Source organism: Neoarius graeffei, chromosome 13 (assembly GCF_027579695.1).
Source record: "Neoarius graeffei isolate fNeoGra1 chromosome 13, fNeoGra1.pri, whole genome shotgun sequence".
Classification (NCBI taxonomy): domain Eukaryota; kingdom Metazoa; phylum Chordata; class Actinopteri; order Siluriformes; family Ariidae; genus Neoarius; species Neoarius graeffei.
Window position 1 is genome coordinate 46877783 of NC_083581.1, and position 16929 is coordinate 46894711.

General features: G+C 39.3%; 1 protein-coding gene across 4 annotated transcripts in view; it reads right to left on the reverse strand.

The window, feature by feature from the left end:
• The window catches only part of spo11 (SPO11 initiator of meiotic double stranded breaks), a 67985-nt gene that overhangs the window by 24385 nt on the left and 26671 nt on the right, over positions 1-16929 (reverse strand). For 2 of the 4 annotated variants that reach the window (XM_060937891.1, XM_060937889.1), the window contains 6 exons: positions 12488-12524; positions 12305-12414; positions 9382-9481; positions 9045-9082; positions 4886-4962; positions 813-924 (listed from right to left, as the gene is read on the reverse strand). In XM_060937891.1, coding sequence (XP_060793874.1) covers positions 813-924; positions 4886-4962; positions 9045-9082; positions 9382-9481; positions 12305-12414; positions 12488-12524 — 474 coding nt within the window. The remainder of the gene's footprint in view (positions 1-812; positions 925-4885; positions 4963-9044; positions 9083-9381; positions 9482-12304; positions 12415-12487; positions 12525-16929) is intronic. The other 2 variants (XM_060937892.1, XM_060937890.1) reach the window with 2 other exon arrangements.

The window sequence follows — 16929 nt, forward strand, 5'->3', positions numbered from 1 at the left end:
TGTTCATTCCATGCCTAGAAGACTTGGTGCTGTCATTAAAAATCATGGAGGCCATACAAAGTACTAGATGTAGTAGTTTTTGTTGTGGGGTGTACTCATTTTTGCACCACCCTAATTTGAGTAAAACTAAAAAATGTGTAATCTAAGTTTATATTATTAACCTTACCTTCACGTTATAAGTTAAACAGATGTTATATTAAACTTTGTCTTGTCAACATTTTGGAAATTGTTTGTGTTCATTGAGATATTGTTTAAAATGTTACTTTTCAAAGGGGGTGTACTCATTTACGCTCAGCACTGTAGGTTTATTTTTTGTTGTGGGTACCCTTTAAAGCTACTCTGAATACAGAATTACTTTGTGCTTTTAAAACTCAAGACCTGCATTATTCAGAAACATGACAGAAATGCTCAAAAGGTTCTAATTTCACTTATTGCATGCTATTCTTTAGTCACTTTTGCTCATTTTCATGAAGGTTGCCAATAATAGAGGGCGCCTTATAGCATTTCAGATGTGTGCGCGCCACATTATTTTTGTTTTGGCTGTAACACATCTAATACATTAATACATGTTTGAGAAAAAGGTATTTAGAAAGACTAGGAATCAGATAAAACATGGATTTTTTTTTTTTACTTAATTTGACATAACAGTCATAATAGGAATATTGTTTATAAATGTATATAATTAAAACATTTTTTACTGCCTTCAGTCAAGTGCAAGTCCTGATTCACTATTTGTGATTAGGTAGCTAAGCAATGGACTTACTTGAATACTGCCCAAAAATATATGCACTCGAGTGTTTCACAGACTTTACCTCTCTTTCCCATGCAGGATGATAAGAGATGTAAGGTCTTTTCTTTATATGGTTGAGCTTTCTTTCATCTGCCTTTGTTAATGGAAGTAGAGCATCCTGTGGCACTCCAAGGCTGGACAACACACAACTTTCATGCATTAATCAGGAGGAAAGGATTCAGATTTTACTGAAGCTAGAAAATTTAGGAGATGAACTGGAATTCAGTATAGTAAGATAATCATATACACCTTATCAAGAAATCCCAACAGAGTCTGGCTGGAAACATTCACCCTTACCCTCAGTGATATTACATGCATGCTTTGCCGGAATGACACATGCGGCTCAGCGGTCAGGTTTGCTGTTCCTGCTATTTGTATCGAGGAGAATCTTAAGCATTATCATCATGGTAGTTTTTAGTTTCTATTTCAATCACAGTACCAATAATTAATCCCATTTATTTCTATATCACAGCTATAATTGTATAAAAATAACATATTAATAACATACTAATAGTACAGTATACCCGTCCATGAAAGCACAAACTTAAAAGGACTGTCCAGGTATAAATGTCAAGGTGGATTTAATGCTCAGCTAGCCTCCAATCAATGATGACCATCTTAATTTTAAATCTATAGTTTTGTTTTTAAAGGAAACAAATACTGAGCTACTTGCACAAACACTTCCACATTATATTCACCATGGTCCCTGCATTTCTGGTTCATTCATTACAGTCATAACTGCGATATTTACGGTCAAGGTCTGCAAGAACATGGGAAGATAATTTGTCAGTGACATTGATTGGATTTTCAACAACACCTTCAAAGTTCCTTCTAGCAATCTGGAGAAAGGATTCACACAGTATGCTGATGAATGAAGAAAACGAGAGGGACAGAAGGGTGGCTGGTGTGGGGATTGTGAATCAGAATTTAGGGACTGTGAATTAGGAAGTGCAGTGGATTAGCAAGGATGAAGCGAGGACAGCTATTAAGAGGATGAAAAATGGAAAGATGGTTGGTCCAGATGATATACCTGTGGAGGCATGAAGATGTTTAGGACAGATGGCAGTGGAGTTTTGAACTAGATTATTTAATACAATCTTGGAAAGTGAGAGGATGCCTGAGGAGTGAAGGAGTAGTGTACTGGTACCGATATTCAAGAATAAGGGTGATGTGCAGAGCTGTATTAACTACAGAGGTACAAAGTTGATTAGGCACACCATGACGTTATGGAAACAAGTAGTAGAATATAAAAGGCAGCAATATGGTTTCATGCCAGGAAAGAGCACTACAGATGCAACGTTTGCTTTGATAATGTTGACTGAGAAATATAGAGAAGGTCAGAAGGAGTTGCATTCTGTGTTTGTGGACTTGGAGAAAGCATACGACAGGATGTGTGGTATTGTATGAAGAAATCGGGAGTGGTAGGGAACTATGCAAGAATGGTGTTAGATAAGGGCGGTGTGATAGTGGTGAGGTGGGCGATAGGTATGATGGATGGGTTCAAGGTGGAGGTGGCATTACATCAAGGATCAGCTCTGAGACCTTTCTGGTTTGCAATGGTGATGAAGCAGTTAACAGACAAGATCAGGCATGAATCTCCATGGACTATGATGTTCACAAATGACCGTGATCTTGTAGTGAGAGCAGGGAACAGGTTGAGGAGAGCGTGGAGAGGTGGACGTATGCACTGCAGAAAAGAGGAATGACAGTCAGTAGGAGCAAGGTGGAATTCATGTGTGTGAATGAGAGGGATGACGGTGGAATGGTGAGGATGCAAGGAGTAAAGGTGGCAAAAGTTAAATGCTTGGGGTCAACTGTTCAAGGTGATGTGGAGTGCGGAAGAGGGGTGAATAAAAGAGTGCAGGCAGGGTGGAGTGAGTGGAGAAGAGTGTCAGGAGTGAGTTGCAACAGAAGCATACCAGCAATAGGGAAAAGGAAGGTGTACAAGAAAGTAGTGAGACCAGTCATGTTATATGGGTTGGAGGCTGTGGCACTGATGAAAAACCAGGAGGCAGAGCTGGAGGCAGCGGAGTTAAAAATGCTAAGATTTGCTTTGGGAGTGATGAACGTGGACAGGAAAAGGAATTAATATATTAGAGGGACAGCCCAGGTTGGATGGTTTGGGAACAAAGCAAGAGAGATGAGATTGAGTTGGTTTGGACATGTGCGGAGGAGAGATGCCAAGTATATTCGGAAAAGGATGCTGAAGATGGAGCTACCAGGAAAGAGGAAGGCTAAAGAGGAAGTTTATGGATGTGATGAGAGAGGACATGACAGAGAAAGATGCTGAAGACAGGATGAGATGGAAACGGATGATTCGCTGTGGCGACCCCTAATGGGAGCAGCCAAAATTAGAAGACTTCAGCACATTTTTGGCTCTTTACTTCCACTTTTAACTGACTAAGATTTTAACACATTCCACTATCTATACTTTCACTTAAAGGGACCATGCCATGGAAATCTGCTTTTTCTTGTTTTTGAAACATGTCAGTTTGACTTGGGGACATACTGGGTCTTTCAAAGTGGACTGTTAGCCTTACCGATCTGTAATGATCATAGAAAGAAAATAGGTGGAGAGAACAGGCCAGTTACAAAAGTGCATTCTTCTTACATAGAATGTCTTCTCATTTTTATGATACCAGCACCTATTAACATACGACCACCCATATCAATCTGAATAAAGAAGATGGAGTCAAGTCAAATCAAGTTTATTTGTATAGCGCTTTTAACAATAAACATTGTCGCAAAGCAGCTTTATGACTTAAAACATGAGCTAATTTTATCCCTAATCTATCCCCAATGAGCAAGCCTGTGCCGACGGTGGCAAGGAAAAACTCCCTCAGACGACATGAGGAAGAAACCTCGAGAGGAACCAGACTCCAAAGGGAACCCATCCTCATTTGGGCAACAACAGACAACATGACTATAACATTAAGTTCTAACATGAAGTCAGCTTCGTTGATGCTATAAACTCTATTGGAGTTGACCACCAGTCCATAAACCATAAGTAAAATGTCCAAAACAAAAACACATTATGATGTATTGGATATTGTAAGACATTTCTGCTTTTGGACTGAAGCTTAGTTTGTCTGCATGACAAGTCAAAGCCCTCAGGTAAGATTAGTCAGTCAGCTAACATTAAAATTCTTTCGATGAAGATAATTTAGATAAAACATGTACTTTGACACATGTAGAGATTGCTAGGCTTCATTATCTGAATTGACCATAGTATTGGAGTATTAAACAACTCCCCATTGTGTGATTTTGATAAATTTGTGAACCACCATGCACTAAGGTGAGCTCAAATAAGCACTAACGTTATTGAGGGTTCTTTTCCACTACTTCAAGCAGTTAGCTGTTGCTCGTGTGGGTTAGCCTGGCATGGTAGCTTCCCAAATGTTAGGGATGTGATAGCGCACGAGCTATGTGAATATCACGTGTATAACTTTCAGGAATATTTGTTTCATATGCTCACAAACATCTGGAGCTCATCATGAAACAGCAATGTGAAGATTGCAACAAACAATTCTGTACTCGTTTAAGGATGTTAGCCAATCAGAGTGAAACTACTTACATATTTAAAGGCACAAGTGCAAAATCAGACTGTTTTATTTTCTAGGGATTTCATACCATGCTAAAATAGCATGATTAAAAAAAATAATAAATATTTTTAAAAAACACTCGCAAACTTTACAAAAGCATCTCTGCGAATAACAAAATAATTGAAAAATGTATGGCATGTCCACTTTAAGTACATTTTCTCAGTACTTTTTCCACATGTGAGAATATGCAAATTGGAAATGTCCCTGCTGCAACATTTTGCATATCCCTCACTTGCATCTTGATAACACTCATCACATCATTAAAAGCAAGAATGTTTCAAGCTTACCTGGACTTTAAGAAACTCCATCTGTTTCTTCAAACAATGCAATAAAACCACTGCACTTTATTTTAACTTGTGGGGTTTTTTTAACCATTCTATAATATTTAGGGGGTCTACTACAGTATATCACACCATGATATGATAGCGGTGACTGGAAAGGGAAAGAAAAAGAAACACAACAAAAATGGTGTGGTAAAGGGTATTTTTCAAACCTCTCAATGTCTGAAGGCAACAGACCCAGCCAGAGCATGGAACAGACCGTCAGAGTGGGGGCTTCAAATGCCATTGACTGGGAACAAAAGATAGTTAGTCTTTAGGCTACTGTAATAATGGAAATGGTTAGATAGGGAAAAAAAGGGAAGCAATGCAAACTGAGGCATAAAAGGAAACAGTAAAAGAAGGATTCCATTTGTAATGTGAAGCAGATTATTTAAATCAACAATTACGAGGTACGATATGGATTAAAAATGAAGGAATTAAACATTGCCATAACATCAGCCAACAATTTTAAAGTCAGAGAGATTGAATAACCATCAGAAGCTTCACAGGGAATAATTAAAATGTACTTTCCAATCCATACGAGTATTTACAGTGATGTTATCAGAATTAGTAAAGACTTTTTTCTTAAATAGAGGTCACTCCTCTATGACAGCATATTATGGCCACTGTAGGTAAAAAGGAATGCAACTGAGAGAGGGGAATATTCTGAGAAAAATAACGCAGAATTTCTGAGATTACAGTTGGAAATTTAGAGAATTCTTGAGTTTTTTTCTTGGAATATTACCCTCCTCCCCAAACTCATTTTTTTTTTAAATCTAGAGTGGTCTGAATATGCCATCATACCTTTCAGACCCCTAAGGACTGAGATAAAATCAATAATGGCAGAAGAAAAAAAATTGTCACAGCCTAATAAGACTCCAGAAGGGCTTCAAAACGGAAGCCCGTGTCTGTTGTCAGAACCAGAGTTTTAAGTCAGAGATGAGTTTTGCATATTTGAGACTAAACAGGAAATCAGACACATCAGAGCAAAATATATATGTGCGCACACTGTTTTTTTTTTTTAACAATAAGTGTTTATATTGTCTACAGTATATGTACTCCCAGGGCTCCCTTGCAAAAGAGATTTAATATCTCAATGGGATATCACCTGGTAAAATAAAGGACAAATAAAATAAATTATATATATATATAAATAAGTGCTGTCAAAAATGTCGCGTTATTAACGCGTTAACTTGACTCAATTTTAACGGCGATAATTTTTTTTATCGCGAGATTAACGCTCTGTGACATGATGTAGGTTTTTCAAAAGCTTTTGAAACTGCCAGGAACAGAGACTTTGCTTAGAAAATCGATAGCAGCTAGACTGTAATGCCACGCCCCGCACAGCCAGAGTCCTCTGCCCTCCCCAAAGAACCAGCGCAGGCAGGGCGCGCTAGTAGAGATGGGATTTATGGCTCTTTGATGGGATCCGCATCTTTGTGATCCGTTCTTTGAAAAGAGCCGTTCAAAGGACTGGCTCATTTGGCTCTTTTTAAAAATTTATTCAGTTTTAAGAAGACAGCGTCTAAAGAAGCCAGATCCCTCTGAACTGTAAACTCAATGCTATCCCAGAAATCCTTCCTGTAATATGCAAATTTGGCCGCCTCTGATTGGACAGCGCGACGCATCAACAGGCAGAAAGTGTAAAAGTACAAAATGTGTTAAGTGAGCTGAAACAGTAAAGATCAGATTCAATGCAATATTTATCAACGAACAACTTAAACTTAATATAATAGTGTACTTTATATTATAATCAAGCATGTCAAGCCTACCGTCACTGTGTAACCTATCTCTCTGATTAGAGTTGTAGACTAACTCAAACAGTAGATCATTTCACTCATGGTTCTCTTGCTAGCCCCGCGCCGGTGCTTGGCTTAGGTTTCACTTTGCAGTGGCTGTGTCAAGACGTGTTATGCTTTGCAATAAAAAAAAACATTGGTACAAAGCAAGCCCATTCACTTTTTTATGCTGATAAGAGAATTACAATGGTTTTTTTATGTGACAAAAATGTGCGATTAAATTGCGATTAATCGTGAGTTAACTATGACTGTCGCGACATTAATCGCGATTAAATATTTTAATCGCTTGACAGCACTAATTATATATATATATATACACATACAGTGGGGCAAAAAAGTATTTAGTCAGTCACCAATTGTGCAAGTTCTCCCACTTAAAAAGATGAGAGAGGCCTGTAATTTTCATCATAGGTATACCTCAACTATGAGAGACAAAATGAGAAAAAAAATCCAGAAAATCACATTGTCTGATTTTTAAATGATTTATTTGCAAATTATGGTGGAAAATAAGTATTTGGTCAATAACAAAAGTTCATCTCAATACTTTGTTATATACGCTTTGTTGGCAATGACAGAGGTCAAATGTTTTCTGTAAGTCTTCACAAGGTGTTCACACACTGTTGCTGGTATTTTGGTCCATTCCTCCATGCAGATCTCCTCTAGGGCAGTGATGTTTTGGGGCTGTCGCTGGGCAACACGGACTTTCAACTCCCTCCAAAGATTTTCTATGGGGCTGAGATCTGGAGACTGGCTAGGCCACTCCAGGACCTTGAAATGCTTCTTACGAAGCCACTCCTTCGTTGCCCGGGTGGTGTGTTTGGGATCATTGTCATGCTGAAAGACCCAGCCACGTTTCATCTTCAATGCCCTTGCTGATGGAAGGAGGTTTTCACTCAAAATCTCACGATACATAGCCCCATTCATTCTTTCCTTTACACGGATCAGTCGTCCTGGTCCCTTTGCAGAAAAACAGCCCCAAAGCATGATGTTTCCACCCCCATGCTTCACAGTAGGTATGGTGTTCTTTGGATGCAACTCAGCATTCTTTCTCCTCCAAACACGACAAGTTGAGTTTTTACCAAAAAGTTCTATTTTGGTTTCATCTGACCATATGACATTCTCCCAATCCTCTTCTGGATCATCCAAATGCTCTCTAGCAAACTTCAGACAGGCTTGGACATGTACTGGCTTAAGCAGGGGGACACGTCTGGCACTGCAGGATTTGAGTCCCTGGCGGCATAGTGTGTTACTGATGGTAGCCTTTGTTACTTTGGGCCCAGCTCTCTGCAGGTCATTCACTAGGTCCCCCCATGTGGTTCTGGGATTTTTGCTCACCATTCTTGTGATCATTTTGACCCCACAGCGTGAGATCTTGCGTGGAACCCCAGATCGAGGGAGATTATCAGTGGTCTTGTATGTCTTCCATTTTCTAATAATTGCTCCCACAGTTGATTTCTTCACACCAAGCTGCTTACCTATTGCAGATTCAGTCTTCCCAGCCTGGTGCAGGTCTACAATTTTGTTTCTGGTGTCCTTTGACAGCTCTTTGGTCTTGGCCATAGTGGAGTTTAGAGTGTGACTGTTTGAGGTTGTGGACAGGTGTCTTTTATACTGATAACGAGTTCAAACAGGTGCCATTAATACAGGTCACGAGTGTGGGACAGAGGAGCCTCTTAAAGAAGAAGTTACAGGTCTGTGAGAGCCAGAAATCTTGCTTGTTTGTAGGTGACCAAATACTTATTTTACTGAGGAATTTACCAATTAATTCATTAAAAATCCTACAATGTGATTTCCTGGATTCTTTCCCCCCATTCTGTCTCTCATAGTTGAAGTGTACCTATGATGAAAATTACAGGCCTCTCTCATCTTTTTAAGTGGGAGAACTTGCACAATTGATGGCTGACTAAATACTTTTTTGCCCCACTGTATATATATATACACACACACACACATACAGAGGATATTACACGATTGCGCAAAGATATGAAGTTTATCTTCAAGGGGTGAACATATTCGTGAGTGAGTGAAGCACATGAGTGAAAATATTTTTCAACACAAGATGATAACATTCATATCTTCACACCACCTTGCAATGGTCTTATTATATGGACACATCCAAAAAAATATGCAAGTGAATCAAAAGAATTTTATTTTTGACCCGGTTCGCCATTTTGACAACACGCGTCTAGTCAGCGGGAAAACACTGGGAGTGACATCATCGGTGTGAAATCTCGGGAAATATGCCACTCAGATCCACGTTGTATTTCATTTGAAAAATGCGAGTTTTTCAACACAAGAAGATAAACTTCATATCTTCAAGCCAACGTGTGATGTTCTTTTTATTATATAGACAATCACATAAAAATATTACCCAAATTTATCAAAACAATTAATCGGTTCCTTCACGAGTGACATATAAAGATTTATGTCATGGTTTTGGTTCTCCATGTCCTGGATGTAACTCGTATCAAAAATACGAGTGGCATATTTCCCAGTAAAACATGGCAAAATATATGCATATGGCCACACTTACAATTGATCCATACTTATAGGTGCACATGATTTCGATCCCTGTGTGGGGAGGAAGGAGGACAGAGAGACTGTAATTCTGCATTCACAGTTACTCTATTAATTAACCATACTTTGCCCAATAAACACTATACTTCTTTACATATGCATTCTGTAATAAAGGAAGACATATCAAGCTACATGCCCCGTTTTAGAGTATTTACATGACTAATGCAGTTCATAATGATTAATACTTTTTCATAGTGAACAGCAGAAAGAACACCCACAGCAGACAGCAGTGCATGTTAAATTTGTGTCATTATTGATAAAATTGGACCTGTACTTAATGCATAAAAGCATACCGTAAGGGTCAGCATCCACCAAGGCAAATACAGGGATGTGTAGTGTCTCCCATAGTTTCCTCACCATTAGCCGGCTGTTCACATCTGGTACACCTTTTCCCTAACATCCACAGAGATTAACAAATAGTATTTGAGAATTCGCGACAAGGTGTCATTTTGCAGATCAGTTTTGGGGAATCTGTACTGTTAAATGTTCCTGTAATAATGGTCTTTTCTTATAATGATTCTGTTGCTATTCATATTAAGTGCTTAAGGTTATAAGGAGCCACTTTCCAAAGCTGTTATTACCTAATGAGGAGATATAGAAACTCATGAACACCCTTTCTATACAATTATTTTCATTATTTTATTTTATTTGTGAATGGAGGGTGAGGCTGGGGAAGATTAGTGGCAAAACGATCACACGTGTCTGATTAATGGTGTGTGTGTGTGTGTGTGTGTATATATATATATATATATATATATATATATATATATATATATATATATATATATATATATACACACACACACACATATATATATATATATATATATATATATATATATATATATATATATATATATATATATATATATATATATATGTGTCTTCCAGTAACAGCCAAGGACTAATAAGGAGGAAGAAAGCAGACAGGAGGAGAGCTTTGTGCAGAGTCTCTGTGTGTACATGTGTACGAATGTCTCCATGTGAGACGTTAACGAAGCTGAAACGCTGAAAATAAAAAGAACCTAGCAACTAAACAGTATCCCACCTGTCCCAGCGCTTCAGTGTCCCACCTTACTGTTGGAAATGCTACACCTATGAGGAACTGGGTTTTTTTTTTTTGTTTCCACTTCACTATAAAAGAGGTACACCCTTGGAGTAAACCCTTTTGAGTTTGCCTCCCATCTCCTCGTTTACAGTCAAATCTGTAAGAGTGTCAAATATTACCTTTCAGATTGGTATTGGATGAAGAGAGCCCTCATGTTTGATAAAGAAAAGCCTCATATTTTTTGCTTTCCTAATAGATAAAAAAGTGTGCATTTTTTCATATTTTAACAACATTATAACATTTTTTAGCGCATGTTTGGTATCAATGTAATCTATGTTTTATAGGGAACAATGCAATAACAACCGTCACACAAGTTTAGGAAATAACATTTACAGTAGATGGTTTTATATTTTGTGTGATTCATACACATTTATCTCCTGGGACCACTTGGGTTACATAGGAGATCTCTTGGCTTGTTCCGGACTCATCCTCAGGAACCTAATTAACATTAACATATGCAAATGGCGCGCCTTTTGGCGGATGCCGCCTTTTTCACGGCTGAATCGCGCAGATCCGATTTTTTTGGGGGGAGGGGGGGACGGCGGCGTTGGAGTGTCTGATTATAATTTCAAAGTAAATTCTGTGTTAAAATGACTAAATAAGCAAATGCAGTTACAGTCCATGAAACATAGGAAGTATAAGTATGAGAAGAAAACAGTAAATCAGTTTGCGCGAAAGCTGCGCAAATGTGCGCAGCTTTCTGATTTACTGTTTTCTTCTCATACTTATACTTCCTATGTTTCATGGACTGTAACTGCATTTGCTTATATACAGAATTTGCTTTGATGAAATTATAATCAGACACTCCAACGCCCCCCCTAAAAAAACGGCGCGATTCAGCCGTGAAAAAGGAGGCATCCGCCAAAAGGTGCGCCGTTTAGCTACACAGCTGGAGCGCCAGCTTGCCATAAAATACATCGTGTTTCTATCATTTGCTACTCCAATCACTGTACACTGCATAGGATCTCAGGGCTATAGAAGGGTATGCATTATACAATGTCTGGAGATGCATTTTACCATCACACATTGGGAGGCATTTTTACTCTGGTTTATGGTGTTAAATTAGCCTCAAAAGCTGTGAATCTGCTCTGCGAGACAGCTATGTCCATGAGACTAATTTAATTATGTATGCATTAGGTAAGGAAATAGAGAATATTAGGTTTTCGTATTTTTGGTCATTTCAATATATATATTTTTTGAAGTCATAGTCTGGAATAAAGTGCTCTGGACAGATGAATCAAAGGTAAAGTTGTTTGGCCATAGTAAGAGTACACGTGTAGCACAGACCAAAGACAGCTCATCAGAAGAACCTCATACCAACCATGAAGCATGGCGGTGGAAATGTTATGGTTTCGGGTTGCTTCGTTGCCTCAGGGACTGGGAAGCTTGCATTCATTGATTCATCTATGAATTCTGAATCATACCAAAGAGTGCTTGGAGATAATGTGAGGCCACCTGTTCAAAAGTTGAACTGGAGGTGAACCTTTCAACAGGATAATGATACTAAGCACACTCGCAAATCTGCCAAGGAATGGCTCAAAAATAAGAAATGGAGGGTTATGGAATGGCCTAGTCAAAGCCCAGATTTGAACCCCACTGAAATGTTGTGGAGAGATTTGAAAAGGGCGGTACATGCAAGAAAAAATTCAAGCATCTTGCAACTTAAGGAATTTTGCAAGGAAGAGTGGTCAGAAATTTCAGCAAGCCAATGTCAGAGACTCACGGACAATTATCCAAAATGTTTACTTGTTTAAATATGCTGATAAATGTCTACAATTTCCATGGGATGTACTTATTTTTTCATATGATTGTATGACTGGAAGATGCATTCTTTGGATTCACATAATTAATTAAATGCATTGGAATCAGATATTTAATGGAGTCAGATATTTAAATCATTAACCTAAAAACACACATTTACCTTCAGCTGTCCCTATTTTCCATCTTTCGATTATCAGAGAGCAGCTGGCTAGCTGGCCAAGATAAAATAATTTTATATTTTAGCCCAACAATACCAATTCAGCAGATACCATCTCTTATTAGAAGAAAATATCTATTTATGCTCTCTCTCAATAACACGTGATTTATCCAGCAGCAGTGATACTTACTGTTATGATGATGCATGGATAGAACCGAGTGCAAAACTCCTCATCCAAAAGTCTTTGGAAAGTTGCATCTTTTTCAATGACTAGAACAAACTTTGCAGATGACACAATATCTTAATATTATTAAGAACAACAAGGTAATTATTGGTAATGGTAATGATTGTTTTATTAAGTGAAAAAGGATACTCATTATCCGACTGACACTAGAGGACACAGGCACTGCCTATTGATAAACATGCATTTTTTCAGTCATTATATAGTCATTAATAATTTTGTTAAACATAAAACTGTTCCTGCATAAAACACTAACAGACGTATGTGCAAAAGTATTAAAACAGCAAAAGATATATACCTTTGACAATTATACCGATTTTGTCAACAGTTGTGACAACAGTTGAGGCTATCGGCCGAATCAGAACACTGAATCTAGCACAAATGTTGATGTTTCAGAGAACAAGAACACTTAAAATGGGTAATCTTACTGAACATCATAAGCAATTGGCTCATCTCTGGAAAAGCATGTGCAGTTGAGGAGAGCAATGTAATAACTATTGTATGCAGTCATCATTGTAGAATTAAAGGTGACCGACCATTCAGTATAGTAATATCTAATACTGGAACTGGACAGTTATAGTAGAGAGATGTAATAGAGAGTATAATAGCCAACCTATATTCAACTGAATACAATGCAAAGACAAGATATTTAAAATGTTCAAACTTTGTTGGGTTTTTTTGTAAATATACATTAAAGTGCATATGACGGGTAAATTCAGGAGCAAGATCAATGTAATTCTCCTATTTTATATTAAACTTTGGTCAAATATCTGTAACATTCTGCATTCTCTGCAATTTTTTTTTACCTTGCACAATACCAGAAAAATTCAGTTGAAATCAAGCCATTTGAGGCGAATTGGTCCGCCTCTGAAAAAACTTGGCATTTGGATTTCCCGGCAAACACTGATTTTCGTGACGTCATCTGCGGGACGCCTCCTTCTGAATACTACGCCAGCGCTGGTTTGTTTATGAGAAAACGACCTGGTGGTTTTCTGCAAATTTCTTCAACGTTATCACATAATTATTAAAATGGTTAACAGATGTATCGTAGGAGGGTGTAGCAACTAGGGATGTTAACTGATGACCATTTGACCGATGGTTGACCGAATCAACGTCAACCGGTTAATTTTTTTTTGGTTGTCGGTTAAACTAGAGACAATTCCCCTGTGGGAAATTGTGAGAGTGATGCAGTGCACGCAGCAGTCGCTATTGCAGGAGCTGCACTATACTGTGTGAATGTGTGACTTGCCATGAGGCTACAAGCCTGTCTCTCTCTGAGAGGGAGCAGCCCCTCCCTCATATGTGTGTGTGTGTGTGTGTGTGTGTGTGTGTGTGAGTGAGTGAATGAGTGAGCAGCCCCTCCCCCATCCGCGCGCTGCGAGCAGAGACACAGTGTGAAATTTGTTTGTGTTTTTTTTTATTTTTAAGAGTGTTTTTTAATTTTTTAAAAGTTTTAATTCTGTAATAAAATTACTAAATAAGCAAATGCTGTTACAGTCCATGAAACATAGGAAGTATGAGAAGAAAACAGTAAATCAGAAAGCTGCGCACATTTGCGCAGCTTCCACGAAAACGTGCGCAGCTTTCGGATTTACTGTTTTCTTCTCATACTTCCTATGTTTCATGGACTGTAACGGCATTTGCTCATTTAGTAATTTTAATACAGAATTTACTCTGATGAAATTATTCAGACACTCCAACGCCCCCCCCCCCCCCCCAAAAAAAAAATCGGATCTGCACGATTCAGCCGTGAAAAAGGCGGCATCCGCCAAAAGGCGCGCCGTTTGCATCCCTGTTTAAACTCACAGGTTAACCGACTTTAACCAGCTAATGAGGCTCGGTGGTCGGTCAAGATTTTTTTTTAGTTTTCGTCATCCCTAGTAGGGATGGCGAAAACTGAAAAAAATCTTGACCGACCACCGAGCGTCATTAGCCGGTTACAGTCGGTTAACCTATGAGTTTAAACAGGGATGCAAACGGCGCGCCTTTTTCACGGCTCGTGCAGATCCGATTTTTTTTTTTTGGGGGGGGGGGGGGGGGGGGGGGCGTGGCGTTGGAGTGTCTGAATAATTTCATCAGAGTAAATTCTGTATTAAAATTACTACATAAGCAAATGCCGTTACAGTCCATGAAAAAGCTGTGAAAAAGTCGGCATCTGCGCCTTTAGGCCCACTTTACACGGAGACGGTATAAAACAAAAACGCAAAAGTCCGTTTTCATTCTCACTTTTTTCCGCGTCTACACGACCGTTTTCAAGGAGGAAATCTGCGTCTATACGGTAACGCATAAATGTCTCCGCTATGTCTGCACGCATGCACAACATCTTCCGTCTTGTCTGATCTGCACATCTGCGCCGCTGTTCTGTCAAGTTATCCTACCAAGCCTACTACGCATGCGTGAAATCCAGGAGGGTAGGAAAATTCAACAGTAGTTTTGTCCCACCGATCAGCTGGGCTGATAGAAAATCGGTGAGGATTTCACGCATTTGCCGATTTTTATGTTTTGTGCGTATTGGTCGAGTCTTTGGCCGAGTCAAATAATTTGTAATGACTTGTTTTGAATAATAAAACGGTCTGTATGAGAACTTGCTAGGATAACTTTACAGAACACCGGTCCGGCTGAGGTACTGTAGTGCTCGAGGGAGGAGCAGGAGCAAACCGAAACTCTTTTAATCTGCCTTTATTAAGTAACACTCACTCTTGTTTCGGTGAAGAAGAGAAAAGGCAGTGTCCATCTCAGCAAAATAAATCCGTTCGGCTGCTGGTTTTGTTTTCAGTCTCGGGTTTATGGTTTCACGAGCGGCTTGAATAGGCGGCGCGCGCGTGCGTGTGTAACTTGGCGACACCAAACTGAGGAGCTCCAGCTGGGCGAGTGAGCAGGAAAACACATCTACTGCATTAAAACACAGAGCAGCTTGAAGGTCCGTTGGATCGATGTAATCAGACATGCTCTTACTTTTTTACTTACTTTCTTACTTCCCGGGCTGGCATGTGCAGTATATGACATATGTATGACGTAAACGCATACCCGACGTGAGCAGATCCGAGCAGAGGTTCGCGTATTGGGTAGTTTAGACGGATATGCAACGGGGGCCGTTTTTAACTTATCCACTCTGGAAGGCGTTTTCAATTTTATCCGTTTTTCAGCCTCGGAAACGCCGTCCCCGTGTAAACGAAAGGCACTTCTGATAAAATATTTAGTCGTTTTTACCCGACAGCGTCCTCGTGTAAATGGGCCCTTAGTTTGTGTGGAGAGATATGATCTGCAATAACATGCATTGTTGGCTACAGACCGAAACACACTTTCAGAATGCACTGGCCAAGGCAGGACTAAACTCGATGTGCCTTCTAATAATAATTAAAAAAAAAAAAAAAAGAATAGTAATTTGTAAGCTAAAAAACCTGTGTCTACACTTCTTTCGCCGAGTGGCAGCTCTGTTCAACTGGGGCGGGACATGACTGAATGGGTGTTTCTGATTTGTCAGCTGTCGTCCTTACACCGCATGGCATGGCCCAAGCATTTACAACACAGAATTCCAGGTTCTCCGCTCCAAAATCAGCAGCTTCAAAACGATTTTTTTTTTTTCACCGACAACCAAAAAAAAATTAACCGGTTGACGTTGATTTGGTCAACCACCGGTCAAACGGTCATCGGTTAACATCCCTAATCCCTAGTGGCAACACCAATCTTGATGGGATTAGTACTCATCGTTTCCCAAAAGACTGGACAATCAGTGAGAAATGGGAGCGCTTGGTCTACACAGGCTGTGCACTGAAACCGTGCAAAGCTCGCGCAGCCTGCTAACGCTTCCGCAGATAACGTCACGATTCTGGCTCCAGACTCCCTTGGGATTTTTCCAAACGCGTTTTGTTATTATTTTTTCTGCTGTAAACAGATGGCCTTGTGCAAAATTACCCTTCTGGATGAGTGTGTAAAGGGACATTCTTTCATATTAAAAAAAAAAAACTGAAATTGGTCCAGAATATGCACTTTAATTCTGAATTTAATGCCTGCAATATGTTCCAAAAATGTAGGGATAAGGCAACAAAAGACTGGGAAAGCTGTGGAATAATCAACAAACACCTGTTTGTAACATTCTACAGGTAAACAGGTTAATTGGTAACAGTATTATGATTGGGTATGAAAGGGGCATCATGGAAAGGCTCAGTCGTTCACAAGCAAGGATGGGGCAAGGTTTACCACTTTAAGAACATCATATCTCTAGTTCGTCTGCATTTACTGAGCCTTTGCTTCTTTGTATTTGCGTTATTTATCCTTGTTTCCTGGTATCGGTCACTGTCTCTGCCTTTGAGGAGTTGTTTGTAGATCACTCAACCTTTGCTTGCTTATTGACCACGTTTGTGCCTCTCGATCTGGATTTGTCTGCCTGTTCGATTCATAAACCGTTTTCCTGTACATGCATCCTACCTGGTAACGTGATGAGTTACACCTGTGTCTAATTACTGCCTGTGTCTTTCAGATAGCCAGTAACGAGAGAGAGAGAGAGTTCCTCCAACGCGTGTTCTGTGCGCGCGCATGTAATGTGCGCGCACACATTGTGTGCATGAGCGAAA